The 16,060-nt window shown below is 41.7% G+C and overlaps 1 protein-coding gene across 2 annotated transcripts in view; it reads left to right on the top strand.

Annotated features, from left to right (window-relative positions):
- The window catches only part of DPP4 (dipeptidyl peptidase 4), a 78,040-nt gene that overhangs the window by 42,024 nt on the left and 19,956 nt on the right, over nt 1–16,060 (top strand). For both annotated transcript variants that reach the window (XM_032355737.1, XM_032355739.1), the window contains exons 11-19: nt 4,423–4,558; nt 6,354–6,398; nt 8,855–8,962; nt 9,231–9,298; nt 10,418–10,471; nt 10,846–10,967; nt 12,914–12,961; nt 13,229–13,327; nt 15,702–15,771. In XM_032355737.1, coding sequence (XP_032211628.1) covers nt 4,423–4,558; nt 6,354–6,398; nt 8,855–8,962; nt 9,231–9,298; nt 10,418–10,471; nt 10,846–10,967; nt 12,914–12,961; nt 13,229–13,327; nt 15,702–15,771 — 750 coding nt within the window. The remainder of the gene's footprint in view (nt 1–4,422; nt 4,559–6,353; nt 6,399–8,854; nt 8,963–9,230; nt 9,299–10,417; nt 10,472–10,845; nt 10,968–12,913; nt 12,962–13,228; nt 13,328–15,701; nt 15,772–16,060) is intronic.

Genomic DNA, 16,060 nt, shown 5'->3' with positions numbered 1-16,060 from the left:
ACCCTTAACACACCAAAAGAAACATTTACACAAATTAGGGGAATTAATGCAACGCAACAGACATTTATTACACGCCTACTGTTTACAAGGCAACGGTCACTTTGCAAAAGGAGTCTCTGAAATATGCTTGAAATATGCTTCAAAAGCAGGTCTGTCCCAGCACTATCACATATAATTTGCTTTATAGAATTCAGCTATTTAGTTTACACACACGCTGTGGGAATACATAGACCTCATAGAGTAAGGAATTTTATCCTAAAAAAAAGGCAAGAGGGTGAAGCTAGCCGACCGCATTTCCCAGAGGGACGGGTCGAGGTTCTGTATAGAAGGAGCTACTAGGAACAGAAAATCCGAAGCCAACTGGCTTAGTTTGAATCATGCTTCCCAACACTTCCCAGTGTGTGACCTTGGGCAAGTTACTTAACCTCTCTACACTTCCCTTTCCTTGTCTGCAAAACACGAACCCTAGCATTCTGATCCTGTAGGGTGCCACAAGCTTTATGGCTTTATGTCGAGCACTTGGAACAGTTCCTGGCACATAAGCTGCTCATGGTTGTGAACTCTGGTTATTATGTCCAGAAATCACTCCATTGCTTTAGTATTAAAGTCAACCTCACTCTCCTTAAAAACAACATTGTCCCAGAAATTAGAAGAGCTTATTGAATCACTATGCCTGACAGGAGAGGCAGTCTCTGGCTCAAGGAAGGCCAGGCTGCCTGACATTCCCTCTTCCACCCCTTCCCACCATTACACAACAGTCTGTTCAGTAGAGCCTCTCTGTTTTTACAGAATAAAATCAGCATGGAAGGGCACCTGGGTGGCTCAGCTCCTGATCTCAGGGTCATAAGATCCAGCCCCAGCTGGGCTTGGCCTCCAGGCTGGGTAAGGAGTCTGGCGACTTGAGATTCTCTGCCCCTCCCCCACTTGCTCCTGCATGCATTCTTTTTAAAAAATCGGCATATAGTGCAAAGTATAGTTGATAAACCTGCTTGTTGGATTTTTCTGGTCCTAAGTAGGACTTAATTAAACCTTTCAATAAAAAGTACAATTGGGCCATTGGTTCCCTTATATAGTTTTTATGATTCACTGACATCTTAGACCGGCACGATCTTGGCTCAGGGTGGTGTCTGCAGCGCCGCTCTGTCTCCCTTTAATTCCAAACCCTAAAGAGAAGCTGTGATTAAACAGGGGTGTGTTTACACGAGGATGCAAAATGTCCTGTCCGCGGGCTGGCGAGCAGCCCATACGGAGGGTGCAGAGTACACCTGGGGCTACAGAGAGTGACAGAGAGTGTGGAAGACAGGCTCATGAACCTTTGATCTAGAAATGGGCAGGGCAAGTGCCAGATGCATGTGAGTTCCCTGGCAGGCTTCCCAAATTCCATTACTCTATAATTTCGAATGGGAAAGAAGTTACTTTTCTACTGCTGATTTCTGAACCTGGAGTATTGTGTATGGTTTTTATAGATAAAGCCCTTAGTAAAGGTGACCCACTAATTGTGTTAATGAGTTTTCTTCCCCCTTTGCCTGTCCTTTCCCCTGACCATGCCACTTTAGAAAAGTTTCCCATTTCTGGAGCCTGTGATCCTAATCGAGGCCATGGAGCTCTGGGCAATGTGTGCACGTATGTAAGGAGACTCCCCCCACCCCCACCCGGGAGAGAGGTACCTGATTGCCATCTGATTTACAAAGCAATTTGATCTGTGAATAAGAACCAGGGGCATAGAGCAGGGATCAGCGCACCAGGGCCCACTGGCAAATCCAGCCCCAGGCCTGTTTTTGTATGATCTACAACTAAGAAAGATTTTTTTTTTTAAAGATTTTATTTATTTATTTGACAGAGAGAAAAGAGATCACAAGTAGGCACAGAGGCAGGCAGAGAGAGAGAGAGAGACTCCCTGCTGAGCAGAGAGCCCGATGCGGGGCTCGAACCCAGGACCCTGAGATCATGACCTGAGCTGAAGGCAGAGGCTTAACCCACTGAGCCACCCAGGTGCCCCAAGAAAGATTGTTACAATTTTGAATGGTTGGGAAGGAAAATCACCAGAAGAATAATATTTCGTGACGTGTGAAAATTATGTGAACTTCAGATCTCCGGGTTTTGCTGGAACTCATCTACAGATGTTCGTTGATGATATTGTCTCTGGCTGCTTTTGCGCTGCAAAGGTGGAGATAAGTAATTGTCACAGAGCACATGTGACCCGCAAAACTTAAAATATTTAAAATATTTATCTGGCTCTTGACTGAAAAAGTCTTCAGACCCCTAGTCAAGAAAGTTAATCTCAAAAAGTTTTGTTTTCTCCCTTGCATGTCATAGTTCCATCCACTTTTGCAATGATTTATTCCTATCCCCAGCAAGATTCATTAATGCCTGTGGCTTGGGCACAGGGCGGAAGCATTGAACTCTGAGAGGCACCGTTGGTCCCGTGCGTGCAAAGAGGGGTTTGCACTCTTAGGCCCTGCAGCCTGGTGGTCGTTAGAGATGAGCACCTTAAGAATGCTGATGTTGGTGCAGAAGGAGGGACTTTCCAAGATGGCATAGTGGATATTTGAGGAAGACCTAAGGAAGTTAGAGCATAGCAGTGGTTTTAGACTGAGGGCAGGTTGAACAAATGGGGGCAGGGTGAACAAAGTGAGGGCAGCTGGGAAATCTCAGAAGGTATTCATGGAATACCAGACATGCAGACTGGATGGTATACAGGTTTCTCCTTTCCTCCTCCTCCTCCACCTCCTCCTCCTCCTTCTTTTTTAATATTCTATTTATTTACTTGAGAGAGAGAGCACAAGCCGGAGGCTGAGGGGAGAGAAAGGAGCAGAGGGAGAGGGAGAAGCAGGCTCCCCGCTGAGCAGGGAGGCTAACACAGGCTCTATTCCAGGACCCTGGGATCATGACCTGAGCCGAAGGCAGACGCTTAAATGACTGAGCCACCCAGATGCCCCAGTGTGTAGGTTCTTACTAAGCAAGAGAAAGGCCTGAAACGGCGAGGAGTCCCTATTTATGGGAAGGTGGTTCTTTGCTGCTGGGTGAAGGGGTTTGAATCTTCTTTCAGTACTTGCCACCGGCAACGGGGATAGCCAGGAGGGGACCCTGGAGGACCCAGGAGGGGACCTTAACACAGGAGGTGTCCCCACCTATAGAAGGGCGATAGTGAAGCGGTGAGCCATTCTAAGTGCTCAATAAATATTGGCCGTTTGGTTTCGTGTCTGTGGAGGGAGTGCAGACAGGACGGGGTCTGTGAATGCCAAGGAAGGACAGAGCCGTTCAGGCCACAGAGAACACAACAGGACTTTCCCCTTCCACAGAATTTCAGTGTCGATTTGGTGCCGGGTACTCATTCCACTGGAGCCCGGGACGCCCTGTGAACAAGAAAGCTGCGGCTGGTGCCTCAGAGAGCTTGTGGTCAAGCAAGGAGAGCCAAGAGACAGAGGAGGGGGTGGGCACAGCCTGTGAAGGGAAGAGCGAAGGAGCATATTAGAGCATTCAGCGTTAATGAGGAGGCTACGGCCATGGGGCCAGTCAGAAAGAAAGAGGAAAAAAGAGTCTCTTGGAATTTTTCTGACAAAAGGAAACAAAGCTTTGATCAGACAGTGGGGAAAAAAAGGATTTAAGAATGATCACTCAAGATCATCACACAGGGGTGGGGGACTAGGAGGAGCAAATCAAATAAAATAGACAATCCAGAGCAAATATTTAGGTAGGCTAGCAGAAAAATTGAGAATTCCATGCATCTCACTATAAATCAAAAGGTAGCTCCAAAAATGTTTAAAGGTATGTGTTGGAGGAAGACATACTGCTAGAGATATCTCCGTTAGCATAAATTTCGTGTTAAGGTTCCTTGATTTTTTTCACATGGCTCATGTTTTGACTTTTGAGAAAAGATTTTTACAGTATAATTATTTGATTTTCAAAGTTCATAGAGGTGTGAGTCAATTTTTTTCTCCTTTGAAAAACGAAGTTGAGAAAAGGGTCAGTTATAATTTCACCAGAAATTACCAGAAAATATTCGAATCTCAGCCAGTGTGTCTGGCCTCACTGTAATGTTCTCTCAATACAGCAGAAAAGAGATGGGAAAAATGTCACCCTTGACTTCCTGGCACCACCAAAGGCCAAGTTAAGGACTTGAAAAAATCCTGAGCGGTGGTGTGAGTCACGTTTGCTAAGCCACTATATAATGTTAGCTGCTGTTTTTCCTGTCAGGTATATTTTAATTTCCATTCAAAACTAAATTACACTTCAAACTTTCAGAAAAAGGTAAAATATTGTGGTATTAAATGGTTTCAACAACCATTTAAAATTATATGCCTATTAAGATTGATTTCACTGAGTAAAATATCTATCTGTGCCAAGGTCTGGAAATAGTTATTCTCTCTCTCTCTCTCTCTATCTTCTTCCTTCCTTCCTTCCTTCCTTCCTTCCTTCCAGGGATTACTACTTGTGTGACGTGACATGGGTAAATGAAGAAAGGATTTCTTTACAGTGGCTCCGAAGGATTCAGAACTATTCAGTCATGAATATTTGTGACTATAATAATGACACCAACAGTTGGAGAAAACCAGAGGTAAGGTTTAATGGTGATGCTCTGCTTCTAAAGCTACATGTGATCCAAGGATTCCACAAAAACGGGGAGAGTGAATGGTTGGGAATCAGCAAATAAAGTTTGAGCTTCTTTTCTTTCTGAGTCTGTCAGATCCTGAGGCAGTGAGTGAGCCTTGACTAACTTTTAGAGAGAATCTGATATTTGATGGTACTTCCATTTCATCTCTGCTCACTAGTCATAGGGTTTCAGTTATGGATATTATCACTTGGGGAGGGGATGGTGATTGGAAACCCAAAAGATAGAATTTGATGTCAAAATTCAGACAGCCCAAGAAGGCCAGCAGCTGCAAGGTCAACGAAGTGTGTTTCAACAGAGAAAATATGGGGAGCAGAGAATGACTGACTGAGAATATGTGAAACAAAACTAGTATCAAAAGGCCACAAATCTCCTACCACCCTGTGACTATACTTCAGCAGTCAACAACTTTAGACTATAAATAGATAACAACCAGGCAGAGAGGGTGGCAACATTAAGACAAAGGCAAGTGTTATTTCAACCTTGAGGTGCTGGGGACGGGGGCAGAGCATTCCCCACAAGAAACCACAAGGTTCAGCCAAGCTAGTGAATCGGGATTAAAGCCCCTTTGGGAACGGCAGCCTCAGGAGGGGCAATGTCCAGGGAAGGGTTAGTGACATATGTGAAGGGCACCTCTCCAAACCCTTTTCTGGTAATGGGTTCTGTGCCTACGTGCCTCCCCCTCTACACACTTCCCACCTGGTTGGGCACAGTGAAGATTCTTGCTTCAGAAAGCTTGGGCACCCTTTGTCTTGATTTGTCAATTCATTTATTTATACAGCAAACAATGAATACCTACGCCCCAAGTTCTGCGCACAGCTCTGGATTTAAGACAAACAGAACAAACCAATGAGACAACATGCTGGTCCCTAAAACGTGGTTATTTTAGTAGGGAATACCATTAGGATAATCCATAATAATAGTCTCCGTTTCTTGAACACTAAGGGTAGCCAGACACTGTGGAGACCGGGGTTCTGAGAGGTTAAGAAGGTCACGTGACAGCCGGACTCCAAACTAGGAAACCTAAGCTCTTTGCTGGTGAGAACTGAGGGTGGAGGTAGGCTGAGGCTCAGGTGCCGCTCTGAGGGGTTCGGACTTACTTGTAAGACACGGAGAGCTATTTCTAGGTGTTAAATAGGACAGGATCCTAATGAGCTAGAACTCTCGTCTGTTGCCACAAGAGGTCAGTGGGGGTTGAGCAGACTGGAAGAGGAGAAGAGAGGCAGGGTCTCTCCAACTGGGAGGTCAGGGCAGTGGACCAAGGGAAACCTGATGAGAACAGAAGCTAAGGCAGTAACGGTGGAGAAGGATGAGGGGAGTCAAAGAACCAGGAGGCAGGGGCTGAGGAGGTGGCTCTGAGGAGAGGAGGCATCTAGAGTGACTCCCAAGTCTCTGGCTTGGGTGAGCAGTGGCACCAAACAGAAGAACAAAGGCGTCAGAACAAGCCAGTGGGGATGGAGGCAAGATAAAGGACATCATCTTCTGTGCCGTGCGTGTTGAATTGAAAATGCCAGGGGAGCTTCCAGGGCCACATATGGAAGACAGAGCTCTGGGCAAGAGAGGTAAAGGTCCTGATGCAATCCTATAAACAATCTGAGCACAAATACAATTATATAAATGGAGATAGTTTTCAATTATTTTAAGTACAATTTTGCTTCTGTTACCATGAGTTGCAGATAAAAAATAGAATTAATACCTCACTTCTCTCTGAAATGCTGCCCTTGTATTTTTCCCTCTCTAGGCACAAGAACACACTGAAATGAGTACCACTGGCTGGGTTGGAAGAGTAAGTGCTTTGAGTTATTCGTTTTTTGTGGTCTGGATCAGATACTCAGAGCTATTTGATACGCATATATACCAAAGTAGGGCCCTATGTTATTTGCTATTAATAGAGATATTACCTGACCTATATCTCAAAATATTTAAATGCTCCCTGCGGAGATGTCTTTTCTTTTCTTTTTTTTTTTTTAAAGATTTTATTTATTTATTTGACAGAGAGAGAGAGACCACAAGTAGACAGAGAGAGGGGGAAGCAGGTTCTCTGCTGAGCAGAGAGCATGATGCGGGGCTCTATCCCAGGACCCTGAGATCATGACCTGAGCCGAAGGCAGAGGCTTAACCCACTGAGCCACCCAGGTGCCCCAGAGATGTCTTTTCATGGGGAATACAGATCACAGTCAGTGGGAAAAAGGAACAGGACAGATGAAAAGTTGAGAGCAGACAAATCAGAAGACATACTCTAGGCAGACGGTAGCTCCTGAAAAGTTAAAAAGCAACCACTGCTGAAAAGCAGCTAAGATGCTGAAGATGCCCACTGAGCTCACCTCTAAAGGCCTGTGCTCTGGAGGCAGCAAACATGGCTTCCACCCACAGTCTACACAGATGAGGAAGGAGCCGTGGCTCTATGTGGCGGCAACTCAGCAGCGACTGCATCCATCCAGCAACGCTGCTGTGCACACCCCTTTGGAGGAACTCATACTCGTGTGGCTTCACGCTTTACTAGGCCCCAGATGCAGAGTGGTATCCAAGAAATCACGATGACCCGCAGAGACTTGTCACGCTTCTCATTTGTGCTGCGAGCGCTATGCCTTGGGCAGGATCACCAACCGTGAGGCCACCGGACCATGGAAGCAAACACGTTATGGAAGGATCTCTAGCCGTTGTGGCCCCTCACAGAAAGACGATGAATAAATCTCACCTAATTCTTGTGACCACTTCTATTAAGCCCCCTTTAAGAGAGAAACAAAGGGACCGAAAGAAAAAGAAAATGTAAAGATTTCCTTCACATCTCTTGGGGCAGAGAGGGGAGGCCCGTGGTCCAGAAACAGGACCCCTTCCAGCTGGGCTCAGAGCTCCGATAGCATTCACACGTCCCTTTTCTTCAGGCTTTGATTGGGCAGAGGGGAGAGGTTTGCCAACATGAAAAGTGGTTTCCTCCATGGCAAGAGACACGCTACACTTCCTCACGACTCTTTGAAAAAAATATGTTTTTTCCTCTCTGTATTTAACCAGACAGATGCCACTTTTCACACATTTCTACTAGGCACAACTCCATCCAGGGGAAACAGGGAAATGTATTAAAAAGATAAGGCTGTGAACACAGGTCTAGAGAGGGGAATGTGTTTCAGAGCTCTGTAATGAGAACACCAAGTGTACTGCACGCTTCAGTTTGCTCCATAAATGAATCCACTTTGAATCACTAAATAGAAGAGGGAAGCATTTTTCTTCCTTCCCAAAATGGGAGCTGATAAGAGAGGAAACATCGAGGGTAAAGTGAACCAACAATTTTAAAAGACCATCTCCTACCTGCTCGCAAATGTAGTAAGGAAATCGAAGTCGTAAAGCGACATATTCCTTTCAGGCTGGGGTAGATATTCTTCTGCTGAAACTACATTATGTTCTGAGAACGATCTTTTATTGAACCGTGAAAAATGGAAATTTTATACTGTATTTCCATACAACTACTTTTTTGGTAAATTGTTGATCCTATTTAGCAAAATGAAAAGGCATACAATAAAAATGGTAACTATAAGAATGTTTCCACGTGAAATACACAACAGACATTCCTTACAGTATCCAGTCCAGAAATGGTTAAAGAGATTTTGGCTTTCAAAAAGAAATATGTATTTAAAAAGGAGGAAACGAATCCCTCAAATTAAAAACCACCTCTTATCTGAAACAGTAAAAATAATAGTCTGTTTGAAACAAACAAACCAAACAGAAAGCAATCGCTCACGGATGCCAGGAGGGAAGGGGCAAGGGGAATGGGCAAAATAGGTGAGGGAAATTAAGATGTACGAACTCCCAGTTATAACAGTAATAATAATAGTCTGTTTCAAGAAAGCACATCTGTGACACTGAGGAAATTTACTTCTTAAAAATGAAAGACAAATGCTAAGTTTTGCACATTTATAGCCAGAAGTCATAGAGTCATCCTTCATAGAGAGATGTCCAGAGATAACAATACCACGGCTACGTATTGAGAGTCCTGCGTAAGCCTCTTTATGTGCTTTCTCTCGCTTACTCCACGTAAAGAATTCTCTGAGAGAGATCTTTTTGTCTGCATTTTCTAGAAGGAGAATTTTCTTTTGAGACACTCTGGTTTCACTTGGCAAGTAAATGAAGCATGGGTTTTGGGCAGCGGTGTTGAGAGGACTTTCAAAAACTAAAGTTGGTGCTGAGCTGAGACTGATGTGCTCTCATCTGGTTTTTTTTGTTTGTTTGTTTTCTATTATTCTGTAGTTCAGGCCTTCAGAACCTCATTTTACCTCTGATGGGAAGAGCTTCTACAAGATCATCAGCAACCAAGATGGCTACAAACACATTTGCCTATTCCAAATAGATAAGCAAGTAAGAATTCTTACATAATTTATTTCGGGTTGATCTCTTTTTTAGTGAGACTAAGTTGAAGGGGAAATCATTTAGTAAAGTCAGTCAGTATGTATCAATAATCTGGCTGATTGAACTTCTGGAGTGGTGTCTGGAGAATGATGGGATAGGGAGGAGAAACCCAAGGAGAGTAAGATCATCTAAATTGCTGCGATAAAAGATTCAATCCTCCACTTCAATTAGAGAGTTTAATAAACATCTTTTCTTAAAAAAAAAAAAATCCCATCAGGATTGCACGTTCATTACAAAAGGAGCTTGGGAAGTCATCGGAATAGAAGCTCTCACCAGTGATTACCTGTGAGTATTCTAATAATGGATAGGAGGCAAACATACTCGTTGCAATCACACCCTCTATGCCCAGAAATAGGGGAAAATCTCCTACAAATAAAGAATAGTCTATTTGGAATGTGTTCAGTACTTTTTTCCTTTAACATACGGAAGCCTTAATGATTTTCACATATGCTTAGCAGACTTGATACCCTGCCACCAAGCAGCTCTACCTCTTGCTCTTACCTGCTTTACATTAGCAGAGCTGCAGCCTCTTTTTCTTAAGTGTCTTGGAGCATCGCACCAGCATAGGGGCATTTCGTTACATTTTAACTGGCACCGGATTTTTGGAAGGCTTAGAGAGGCTATTTCATTTTATCTGTCCACATCTCGGCCTTTCTCTGGAAAACGGAAAGCTTTGCCGAGGCTGTCAACTACCATGCACGAGTTGGTGGAAAGGGAGTGTTATTTTCCATTAGAATCTAAGGCATTTCTAGAATTCATTATCGGGTCTCACTAGGGACTATTGTTGCCACTGCCCAAAGCAGTTTTTGAAAGATATCCTTAGAAGGGGCTCTGCTCCTGTCAGAAAGATGGTGTTCCTGCCGTCCAGTAGCTTGGGCTAGAAAAACAGAAAATACGGAAAACAATGTAGGTACGTGGTTGTCCAGCCTTACTTTTCTCACAAAAGACCTTTTTTGAGTTTTTACTTGGCACTTGAATGACGGGATCAATCCCTGCATCCAGATATTTTAGTCTGCTTTAAAAATGGAATCTCTGGGGCACCTGTGTGGCTTGGTGGGTTAAAGCCTCTGTCTTCGGCTCAGGTCATGATCCCAGAGTCCTGGGATCGAGCCCCGCATCAGGCTCTCTGCTCAGCGGGAAGCCTGCTTCCTCCTCTCTCTCTCTGCCTGCCTCTCCGCTTACTTGTGATCTCTCTTCCTGTCAAATAAATAAATAAAATTTTTTAAAACAAAAAGTGAAATCTCTTATTTAGAGATGACGGGAAACATGACTTCTGGGGCAGAGCGGGCAGGAAAGAATGATATGATAAGGGCCAGCATGAATGTTTGGTGTTGAGTCAAATAGAGTGTACTTGACTTTTTTAAAAAACATAATTAATATATATTTCATTTGTTTTCTTTCCAGATACTATATCAGTAATGAATATAAAGGAATGCCAGGAGGAAGAAATCTTTATAAGTAAGAACTGAATCAAATTGTTGACTTGAGTCTTTCTAGCTGAAGAGCAATTTCTGATTTTGTTTTTGTTTTTGCTTTTTTCCGTGCCTTAAGTAACTGAAGTTGTAACTGAGCACTTTAATTCCCTTATAAATCAAACTCCGGGTGTCAACAAAAGAGAATGACTTTATTAGATGTTTTGTGTTATTCCCAAACAATGGAAAGTTTGAGGTTATTATGAATTAATTCATGTATTTGTTGCACATTAAAAAAGAAAATGTTTTGAGCATTGCCTTAGCATTCTGATACCTTTAAAACTAAAATATGGCATTATTCAATTCTGTCTTTTCATTTATTCTTTCATCAAGCACTTAATTTCCACCATTGGTTTACAGAATCCAACTGAGCAACTACACAAAGGTGACATGCCTGAGTTGTGAACTGAATCCAGAAAGATGTCAGTACTATTCTGTATCATTTAGTAAAGAGGCAAAGTACTATCAGCTGAGGTGTTCGGGTAAGTGCGAACTGCCAAGGGGAGAGCAGCACAGGTACCACCCTGTCTGTCTGTCTATCTGAAGTGGTTCCTTGCATTCCCTGCATGCTTTTCCCGCTTTCCAAAGGCAACCAACTGAGCCACCCAGGCATCCGCCTCCTGGCTCATTCTGCCCATCTTTCCCTTTCTGTGTCCAGTCTGGGAAACACTCTTTCTGCCCTGCTTAGTTTTCTCCTCTTGAATCTGAGGAGCTTTTGAAATCACCTGCCTCCTTCTCTTCAAGCACATCTAAGTGGTAAGTTAACCACCTTTCCTCCCATTCTAACCAAGAGAGTTGCATGGCTTGCTTTTGACTGAACACACAACAAATATACACACACTGGAGACTATGTATAGCTGAGGTACTTCATTTTACACACACACAAACACACATTTTTTATTGTATATTTTTTCATTATTATTTTGTGCACTTGCCCCTTTAGATGAGAAAAATGTATGTGAGTAGTGCCTATCACCCACCCTGCTCACGGCTCCATCTTCTGTTGCTTTTTTATTATTGTTTTCTTTATTGTTAATGAAGAAACTTGGTAAGGACGGACCACGGCACCTCCACAGGTCACACAGCTAATAAGAGGCACAACAGGATTCAAGCACAGGTCTCTACCTCCTGAGCCCTCCTGAGCCCTCCAATAAGCCCTCTGCTAGATGACTTCTCAAAGTGAAAGAATCTGGATATTCTGAAAAAGAATTATCCCTTACAGGAAAGAGACCTCCAAACCACCTATCGGAACCTTTATTTACAAGCACATTTTCTTTATTATTACATCTTTCTCTCTCTTTCTTTCTTTCTTTTTTTTTTCCCTATGACTGTTTTTAGTCACCATTTTTTGGGCAGACACTTTATACTAGGAACTGTGCTAAAAGTTTTATATTTGTAGTCTTGTTTGATTCTTAAGAAAACTCTATAAAGTAGATATTATTCTCCTTTTATATGTAAAAAGATCAAAACATAGATATATTGTCACACAGCAGGTAAGCCAGGGTTCAAACCCAGGTCTTTCTAATGCCTTCACTGTGGTTCTGATCAAGAGTAAAACATTAATATTATCTAAATGCATCAAAATTAAATAGCTCACCAAATAGCTTTTCTATACATTACCTTCTAGTCTGCAACTACCACAGTTGGGATAAATAGTGAAGATATGTTCATGCGAGAAAAACACTTTTGCATGCCAGAAAGGAATCGCTTATCCAAGTGAGGCACTGTGCAGATGTGCCCCCTGGCTCACGACTCCGTGGGGTGGAGGCAGCAGGAGGGAAATCCGCCCCTCCCCCTGGCTGAGGCTGGCTCCAGAGCTCCGCCCTAAGGGGGCGGGGCCGGAGAGCAGCGTGGTCATCGCCAGACTGTCGCTTTAGGGCTGGGAAAGAAAAATAGCAGTGTCAGGGGTCCTTTGGCTTAGTTCACAGTTGAGGAAACGGAGGCAGCATGCCCAACGCACTCAACCCGGCCAGAGGTTCATTTTCTGCTTCATTCTACTGAGCCCTGTAGCTTTTCGGTAATCCTTCTTAATCTCAAATTGCATCTATTTTGGGCCCCTGGGTGGCTCAGTTGGTTAAGTGATTGTCTTCGGCTCAGGTCATGTTCCTGGGGTCACAGGATCGAGTTCAGCATCAGGCTCCCTGCATGGCAGGGAGTCTGCTTCTCCCTCTGACCCTTCCTCTTCTCATGCGCTCTCTCAAATAAATAAATAAAGTCTTAAAAAAAAAAAAAAACTGCCCCTATTTCAAAGAATAGGAAAAACAACTAACTTAGTAAGTCCCTCGTCTACAGTAATATTTATTCTATCACAGTTATTTGGTATTAAAATCATATCAAAGTTAAGTGGTATCAAATGGCCATTTTTGAAAAAAATATGTTATTTTCTTTTCTTAAAAAGCCTCACCTAAAACATTTTTCCTGTTAACAGGCCCTGGTCTGCCCCTCTATACTCTGCATAGGAGCAGTGACGATAAAGGTATTTTCTAGCATTTTACTTTTCCTTTGCTTCTTAGTGTGTGTGAATAGGATCAACATGTACTTAGAATAGTGAGGTGTGTGTTCTGTGTTTTTGTTTTGTTTTATTTTGTTTTTTGCTTTTAGTGTTTAAACAATGATTTGAACTCAAGGTTTATAATCTAATGTATAGTCCCATCAGTGAATTGCCACTTGTTCATTAGCTCTTTGCACAATCTGATTTCTTCACATTGTTAATGAATTACTGCCGTCTGGAATATTTGTTTAGAATTGAGAGTCCTGGAAGACAATTCAGCTTTGAATAAAATGCTGCAGGATGTCCAGATGCCCTCAAAAAAACTGGATTTCATTATTTTGAATCAAACAAGTAAGTTGAATTTCTTTAGGAATAGAACTGTTCCTGGAAACACCAATAAAAATATAACTAAACGTGATAATTTGATCTGAAAATACACATTTTATGTTATATGTACTTCTAATTTGAGGTTATTTCTCCTATGAAAAATTTTGTTATGAGAACTGCTAGTTTTTCATTCTTTTTGTTTTAAAATAGAATACCACTCTATGTAAAAGTTATTCTGTTAAAAGGAAAACATTTGGAAAAAAAAATACACACTATTGCTACTTTGGTTTCATTCTGTTAGTAACTCTATTCTACTATAAAGTATTAATTGAGTGTTTAACTTAGTGTTATCCTGATATATTTTACCTACAACCCAAAGAGATTAAAAAAAAATCTGAAGTGATTGTATAAAAAAATTAAGGTTGGCTGTAAAATGTTAAAACTTCAATCTCAGGAGAGAAATCTTGAATTTTTCCTGACCTTCTCCCTGCCACAGTTAGCCTGGTCCCTGTCCTGGATGCCTGAACAGGAATGGTGTGCAGGAACCACTGAGAAAGGGGGTGAAGAGAGGTGATCTTTGAGTAGGAAAGTTTGTAGTTTATTCATTTGTATTTGTTTGCTGTTTTTCCCATTAAGAGCTAATTACTCATGGGAGATGAGGGGATCCTTCAAGATTGATTTAAGGTTTTTTTTGTTTTTTTTTAAATATAGGATAATAATAAAAAAGATGCAAAAAGATCCAGTAGTAAAGATCCATCCAAATTTAAATGGCAGGAAAAGCGCTGGGGAGTAGAGGGTACTTGGGAAGAAGAGCTTAGAGCAGGGCTACTCAAACTCAACATGCGTATGAATCACCTGGCACCTTTTTTAAGGATCTGTGATCCAACAAGGCAGGGTGAGCCCAGGGTTTGTAATTCGCTCTTAGGTGATGCCGGTGATGCTGGCATGATGGCCAAGGACTTAGAGTTCGGGAGAGCCACCTGGGCTGCTAGGACAGAAGGTGCTGCTTACTGAGATTTGAAAGACAGTGGGGGACCTGGGAGGTTTTGGCTCAGGGAAACCAGGGTTGGATGGACAAACTGATAGAGAGGAGAGTGAGGTTGGGTCAGCCGGAGCTGGACAGTCCAGCTGGGGGGTGGTTGTACGTTCAAACTCCAGGAAGTGGGGTAGGGGGTCGTTGAGGAGGGGCAGAAGGAGGTGAAACTGGGGATTACAGAGAACCTCGCACCCCACCCAAAGGGGGTGGGGACAGTATCTTCAGAGAGATGGAACTAAAACCCTTCTAATCAACTAGGACAAATTCAAAGGAGAGAGCAAATGGTGGGTTTGGCATATTTATTTAAAACATCATGATCAACACATAGTTTGACATTCTACCGCAAAAGAAGAAAGACTTAAATTTTTGTTCTTATAAGCACATTTAGTCAGAAGGGATATATTTAAAATATAAAATCCAAATTGAAGAGAAATCTATCTATTGAAGAGAAATCTGTCTATATAAAGATCTTACTCTTAAACCTTTCTTTTTTCCTCAACTAAAATAATTTTAACAACAACAAAAAAAAAATAAAAGAAAGAAAGAAAAGAAAGATAAACATAAAGAAGAAGCAGCTCTAGAGATATGGATTTTTGTCCCCTATAGGTTAAATCTACTGAAGCTGGAAATAATCTGATTAAAATATAGGACATCTCTCGATCTCTCTCTCTTTAAGATTTATTAATCTAACTCATCATCTTAACTTGGGAGCAAAGGAAACCAATTCATTATTTATGGACAAATTTTATTAAACTGATGCTAAATCAAGCACAGAGAATTAAACAGATCTGCAGATCATACAGAACGTACACAGCAGTCTGCTCCATGTAAACCTGATTTCATTCTGTGAAACACAGAGCTGAAAATGGGAACTCAGCTTTGCGGTCTGGGATGGCAATAAGAATTACAAAAATGTTATTAAATCAGAATTTTAAAATAGAATTAGGGCCAACTAAAAATCCTAAACATCTTCAAGGAAATTCAAGAAGAGGAAAACATTTTGGAGGAAAACTTAGAACATAAGCCATAAACAAACTAGATAAGTAGATCAGATGCCAAAGAACAGAATCATAAAAACAAAACATTAGCAATTCTAAGATGCACTTTTATTTTACAAGGCACCAATATATTTAATAGATATATTAAAAACAACTTTATTGCTTTCATCTTAACTAGCATTCTAACCTGAAAGAGAATATTTTCATATTTTAAAGACATACTGAATCCAAGCAGTTCATTTTCTTTTTCTATCATAATTTAACAAATTGTTGAATACTAGCTATGATTTATTACCGCACAGACACCTAGATCATGTGCTAATAATTACTCATAATTTACTAATGAATCTTTCTGTTTGTTTAGAATTCTGGTATCAGATGATCTTGCCTCCTCATTTTGATACATCCAAGAAATATCCTCTACTAATAGATGTGTAAGTATTCAAGAGGAGGGAATACATTAGAAGTTAACTATTAGACATCTTTTACTCAGTGCAGCCTACAGAAAATTAAAGCCAAATGCATCCTTTGTCTCTTCCTGAATCGCTGTGAAGCAATTTGACTATGTCCTTCCATTTTGCAATCACATACCCAAACCTTTGTTTTCTACCATCTTTCGAATGAAGAAAGACACCCTTCTGTCGTAAAGACATATGGTTCTTTAGTTTTGATTTTTTTTCTCTGAACTATAAGGGAATTCCAAAGGAATTTTCAGGTCACCAG

Source organism: Mustela erminea, chromosome 8, assembly GCF_009829155.1.
Source record: "Mustela erminea isolate mMusErm1 chromosome 8, mMusErm1.Pri, whole genome shotgun sequence".
Lineage (NCBI taxonomy): Eukaryota > Metazoa > Chordata > Mammalia > Carnivora > Mustelidae > Mustela > Mustela erminea.
This window is presented reverse-complemented; position numbering and strand designations above follow the sequence as displayed.